Source organism: Rana temporaria, chromosome 9 (assembly GCF_905171775.1).
Source record: "Rana temporaria chromosome 9, aRanTem1.1, whole genome shotgun sequence".
Classification (NCBI taxonomy): domain Eukaryota; kingdom Metazoa; phylum Chordata; class Amphibia; order Anura; family Ranidae; genus Rana; species Rana temporaria.
The window spans coordinates 48,976,089-48,982,742 of record NC_053497.1 but is presented as its reverse complement, the minus strand read 5'-3'; the positions used below and the strand labels follow the sequence as shown (position 1 = coordinate 48,982,742).

Sequence of the window (6,654 nt, the reverse complement as noted above, 5' to 3'; positions counted from 1 at the left end):
CAAGACAATACAAATAGCCTCGAAATGACTCCTTTTTGGAAAGTAGACAATCTGAGGTATTAGGTTAGAGGCATGGCAAGTTTTTTTTAAGTTGTAATTTTTTGGCACACCATAGTGACACTGAACAGTGTTTTTTTTATTTTAATTTCTTTTTATTTGATTTTAAAATGACTGGTACATCAATCAGTTATTTAGACAAGTAACCATCTTTCAATATACAAACATGCGTGAGAAAACAAACAAAAAAGGAAAAAAAACAGCAAGCTACCATCAATACTGAGCATGTACTTAGCTTGTATAACCGGATGTACCTAGTGACTACTAAGTCTTCTAGCCCTGTATCCGATCTCCTATTTTATGCGGGGTATGATATACCCTATGTAGTAAAAACAAGTGGGACAGTCTTTGAGACCAAGGCGCATTGTTGAAGAATCCTCTCCCATTGTTCAGATGATATTGTTCCCAGGTCTCTTTCCCACGCAGCTTTACTTTTAACCGGGCCTGCTCTGCTTATCGCACTAGCACTCAAGGTATTATATGTTGCTGTTATTAAGCCCTTGGCACTTCTTGCCATGATTATTTTAAGAAGGACGGGGATCTGGGTCCATTTAATTGTTTTGGAGCTGAATTGTGCTTGGATAGCGTGGCGGACCTGCAAATATTTGTAAAATGTTTTGTTAGAGATATTAAATTCTCTTGTTAAATCTAGGAATGTTTTTAGGGTATTACCCTCAAACAGGTGCTTTAAACGAGTTATACCTTGACTCTTCCATTCTCTCGATTCTTCTATCCTTGTTACTTCCTGTAGGTTATTATTTTTCCATAGGGGGGAGAATTCTGTTTGGCCAATATACCCCAATAAGGTCTTTGTTATATGCCATACTTTAATAGCCAGTTTTATAGTTGGGTATTTATAGGGGAAAAATCTGCCTCTAGGGCTTCCACCAACAATTTATGGGGATTACCCGTTAACATCAGGTGGCTAATAAAGCCGTCTCCCTCAGTGGCTCCACACCCCGCCAAATGTTGCAGTTGTGACGCAATAAAATATAGCTTTGGGTGTGGAACCGCCATACCCCCTTCTTTTACTGGTAGCTGGAGTGTTTGCAAGCTTATCCTGGCTTGGCCTCCCCTCCATATAAGTTCTCTAAATAGTGATTCTATGTTTTTGAACCATTTATATCCCAGCCATAAAGGTGCGTTATGGAGCAGGTATATTAATTGCGGCTGCCATATCATTTTAATTAAGTTGCATCGTCCTGCTACATACAGGGGAAGTCTTTTCCAGATATCGCATTTATTTTTCCACTTTAATAGCAATGGGTCGAGATTTAAATTGGCATATTGGGTTACATCTTTCGTTATCCAGATCCCTAGGTATTTAAATTTTGTGACCACACTTAATTGAGAAGTACCTGGCAGGAGTTGGAGATCAACTGGATCCACTGAACAGTGTTGATAAAAATATGGAGTAAGTGTTTTTCATGCAACAGTGTTGCATGAAAAAATAAAAAACCCACTGGTGCTTAAATATCAACAAAAGAAAGCTATATGTATGTAAAAAAAAATTATAACAATTTTGTTAGGGTACAGTGTCCCGTGACCGTGCAATTGTCATTCAAAGTGTGACATCACTGAAAGCTGAAAATTGGCCTGGGTAGGAAGGGGGTAAAAGTGCTCAGTAGGCAAGTGGCTAATACAAGTAAGTGTAATTTTATCTACTTTTACAATAATGATTTCTATTACCCGAAGTGCCATCAACCCTCATTCATTACCGCTATACTTTATATTACTAAATGGAGTGGAACAAAGGAAACATTCTTCAACCAAAAGGAGCGCATTTGACTCTTATGCTAACAGTAGGGTGTCCATCTTGTCTGGTGAGTGTGGTCAAAGGAGAGGTCACAGATCACGGATCATGTTGTGTTTTTTGAGCACAAAGTCATGTTTGCAGAGCATGGAGAACTTTATTGAGGAGGCTGTGAAAATAACAGGTTTCATTTCAGTTAAATGTGGACCTCTGTTTACATATGGCGTGCACATGAAAACAGTAAGACCCCTTTAACACTGGAGCGGATTGCAGGCGCTATTGCGCTATTTTGCTATATGCAGGCGCTATTGCGCTATTTGCACCTGCATATGACCCTAAACAGCCGCTGCTGTGTCTCAAGTGTGAAAGCCCCGAGGGCTTTCACACTGGAGCGGTGCGCCAGCAGGACGGTAAAAACAGTCCTGCTAGCCACATCTTTGGAGCGATGAAGGAGCGTGTGTGTATACCCCTCCTTCACGGCTCCCGCCCATTGAAGTCAATGGGACACCGCGGCTATACCGCCGGCAATGCGCCTCTGCAGAGGTGCTTTAGAGCGGTTTTTAACCCTTTATCGGCTGCTAGCGGGGTTAAAACCACTTCTGTAGCGGCCGAATATCGCCGCAAAATTGGGGGTAAAGTGTCGCTAAAAATAGCGTACTTTACCGCCGATGCACCTCCCGCCCCAGTGTGAAAGGGGCCTTAAGGTATCTTAACTGCCTTTTAAAAGCTGACTTAACATCTTTGTTTTTGAAGCTGTAGATTAGTGGATTTAGAATGGGGAGAAGAGCTGTGTTAAAAAGGGAGAATAATTGAGTGTAATCTACACTGTCCACTAGGGTATGAAATAAATATTGATATGAAAGAGTCATGTACAATAGGAGGACAACCGTAAGATGAGAGGAACAAGTGCTGAAGGCTTTACGTCGCCCTGCACTTGAGGGGATCCTTAATATTGTTATAATAATAAAAACATAAGATGTACATTTCAGAAGAAAGGGAACAGGAAACAAAAGTACTGATATTTCCGTTATGAGCACAATATTAAAAACAGAAGTGTCACTGCAGGAGAGCTTCATGACTTGTATGGGATCACAGAAAAAGTGGTTGATTACATTAGATCTGTAGCAGCTGAAGCCCATCAGTAACCCAGTTAATGGTGCAATTTCAAGGAAACCCAGAACCCAGCAAGCAGTGGCCAAAATTGAACAAACTGTCCAGTTCATGACCAATGTATACCTCAAAGGATTACAAATGGCTACATAGCGGTCATAACTCATAGCAGTCAAGATCAACAATTCGTCACAGGTTAAGGATCCAAATAAATACATCTGCGTTATACAGGCAGCATATGAAATAGATTTATTGCCGGTCACAAATGTGATGAGGATTTTGTGTAGAGTAATCGTAGAAGAAAATATGTCCAAGATTGACAGGTTACTCAGGAAGAAGTACATTGGAGACTGAAGATGGTGATCCAGACACACAAGGAGCATAATTGTAAAGTTACCTCCAAAAGTTATCAGATAAAGGAACAAGACCAAAATGAAGATTAGAATCTGGAACTGCAGAGAGTCAGAAATTCCCTTAATAATAAAGTAGACCACCATAGTCTCATTGAACTTCTCCATGGTGGTATAGGTTCTCTGTAAGAAAAACAAAGATTGTCTATATACAGTATGTGTTGACAAGTACATGCTAATAAATAAAGTGAAGATGTTCACTTCTAACTTTGAATACCCAATCATGTATGAGTGTTAAAAAGCAGGATATTTCTAACACAATCGGGTATTTACAGTGAATACAACTATTTTTTTTTTCATTAACATTCAATGTGAACATACACTATTCCTTTACCCTAAAGACACAAGAAAGCACCGTAATATATATATATATATAGCTATATATATATATAAAATATATATAATTGTGGTCTATACTTCACTAAACTTCACCTTTCTGAACAACCACTGCTAATGCTTTCCTGTGAAGTCCAGGGAATCAGAACTGAGTGAACATGAGCAAGCAGCAAGTTGTAAACTGCAAATGCTGTAGTAAAAAGTGTAACATTTCGTTTGCTGTGGAATATTCATTTTATTGTGTTAAAAAAAAATCACTGAGGTTTTTTTCTTAACATTTATAATGACTGCAGAGCTGTATTAATTTGTGTTTCATATTTGCCTAGAGTGTGAAAGGCTGATGACAACAGATGACCTGGCATGCAATGTGTAGAAGCACCTTTGTAATGTCTGTGCTTTGCTAATCTGCATTAGTTGATCCTGAAACATTGCTTCCTTCTTAGATAAACATGGGGAAAGGTGATCAGTTTTCCAAGGATTTCCTGGAAACTGATCTCACTACCCTGCAATTCTGTGAAAGAAGAAACGAGTCTACATAACGTTCAGTACTGAGCTGATCCAGCTGTGTTAGGGAGAGATTAGGCCTTGTGTGTCAAATTACCTGTTTGAATGCGTAATGCGGCAGGTGCTCATAGAGGCCATTGTTATGACTTTTATAACATGGGTTTTTTTTTTCCTAAAGCTGAAAAGTGCAAAATCTGGTGGACTTCTGCATAGAAACCAATTAGCTTCAAGGTTTTATTGCCAAAGCCTAATTGAACAAGCTGAAGTTAGAAGCTGATTGGCTACTATGCACAGCTGCACCAGATACAGAGTGCACCAGTATTAATAAATCAACCCCATGGAGTGTCGCCTGCTGAGAGCCTGAGTCTGGCAATACCTGATGGGTCTGAGATATGGTTATGGCTCTTGAATCACTTATTGTAATTATCAATTCAATTTATGTAATGGACTTTTTTTTTTTTTGCTGTATACCTATAGACTTAAACCTGAGCTCCAGACAACAATACACAAAACAATACAACAATAAACAGCTACAGCCCAATACACAGAAGAACCATATATACTGTATGAGCACAGTTTTACATGCCTAAAGTTTTTTTTATTTCTGTCTATGCAGTTCTGAGATGGAAACAGCTATGCGACACAGAACAGCCCTGTATCTTTGCCTTTGGCCCCTTTCACATGGGGCGGATCAGTAATGATCCGCCCCGTGAACCTCCGCTTGCTCAGCGGGGATCGCTCCGTTGATCCCCGCTGAGCCGGCGGATGACAGGGCGGTCCCCGCACACTGTGCAGGGACCGCCCTGTCTTTTCTCCGCACTCCCCTATGGGGGGATCGGATGAACACGGACCGGGTCTGCGGGTTGGATGTCAGCGGGCATGTCACCGCTGACATCCGCGGCTCCATAGAGGAGCATGGAGCGCCTGTTCAGGTCCGCAAAAAAAACTGTCTGGCGGATCTGAACGAGCCGCCCGTGTGAAAGAGCCCTTTGTTTTATCACTTGATAACGCATGATCACAACAGAACCATTAATTGGCTCCTTGTGCCTCTTCTCCCTCATAAAATATGAGGTCTGCTGAACAGGGGATTTAAAGTAGTTCATATCGAGTGAAATCCAATGCTTGAAATAAAAAATAAAGCTGAGATGGCTTATAAAGAGTTTTGGTGACATTTGGAAGTGATCAGGAGAATTGCTTAGGCATTAAACTCAAAAAGAAAAAAAATATATATTGCAACTTATCAATCTATAAATGAAATGGCTTAATTTGTTTTTTTTTTTAAGCTTTTTTATCTGTTATTTTCTCCTGGTGAAGTAACACACTTCCAGCCTTAGGGTGTCTCCAATCTGGATAGAGGAGCAATGGAGTCACCCTTGGACAGCAGTATTGTCATCCTGTTAGACCAGTAGATTTAGATACAGTGGATTTGACTAATGCATTAAAGCTGAACACCAAATAACACTTTTTAAGCAGTTACAGCATTTTTTTTTTTTTACCTTTTGGGATAAAGTTTTTACATAAATAAATGAAGCTGATTATTGTAAGCACCTCTGTCAGTGGCAAATAGTTTGTCTCATCCCTCTAGCTGCCACTTTCACTGGACGGCTTTGTCTTTTAAAGGAAACCGAAAAAATAACATAGCATACTGGCAGGATCACAAGGTGAAAATAAAGAAAAAAATACCACTATAACCAGTGAATTGACATGATGAAGAGTATTACCTTACCTCCCTCCAGGGTCTACGGTATTTATGGTGAAGTTGAAAAGTTCTATCAGATTTTGACACTATCAAACTACTTAGGTTTATTACCTGACAGAAAAGATCATGGAGACAGATAATGGGAGAATACAAAAGAATTCCTGAATTTTTTAGTTTCAAAATCACAATGATATGTGCCTTTTGGTGTAACCTTTAGGACGTGGACCACTAATAAGCCCCACAAACATGGGGATCACTAATGGTAAAGGACATCATCATATTCATCCTTACCTCCTCTTAGAAGTTTATGTAAACCAATTATTTTTCAAACAGTAACAACATTTATACTATTGCAATTCATCTTGTTACTTTGTCTTTGGGAATTATCACCCCTGGAGAGCAATTAAAAAAGAAAGTTGTGTTTTTCTTATTTATTTTTCTTATATGCTTTTATTTTATACATTTATGACTGACATTGATGTAAGCAACCAGTTTCATCTTTTAGATACAGTCTAAAAGATGGAATTGGCCAGGTGTGGTCATATTGGTGCTGCTAGTTAGATTTTAGAAGTTATAAAGATATTTATTCTTTATAAATGTAATGGCTAGAGGCTTTTTTTTCTCCATCCCAGGTTTACTGTACTGGAGTTATGGGCTACTTGTTCCCCTTGAAATGTAAATTCTTCAGGAGAGTCCTGGTTACGTGCAATGGGAAAGGAAAGAGAGTAGCCATTTAGGCTCTCCTTTCCTTATGGGTCCACGGCATGGGCAGCAGGTTTAATTCA

General features: G+C 39.4%; 1 protein-coding gene across 1 annotated transcript; it reads right to left on the bottom strand.

Annotated features, from left to right (window-relative positions):
* Positions 1–376: 376 nt before the first annotated feature.
* Positions 377–3,456, bottom strand: LOC120914532 (olfactory receptor 6C74-like). The gene is made up of 2 exons (XM_040325209.1): positions 2,509–3,456; positions 377–652 (listed from the first exon to the last, which is right to left on the bottom strand). The coding sequence occupies exons 1-2, from the start codon at positions 3,436–3,438 to the stop codon at positions 377–379; spliced, it is 1,206 nt and encodes a 401-aa protein (XP_040181143.1). The 5' UTR covers positions 3,439–3,456.
* Between the last annotated feature and the right edge of the window lie 3,198 nt (positions 3,457–6,654).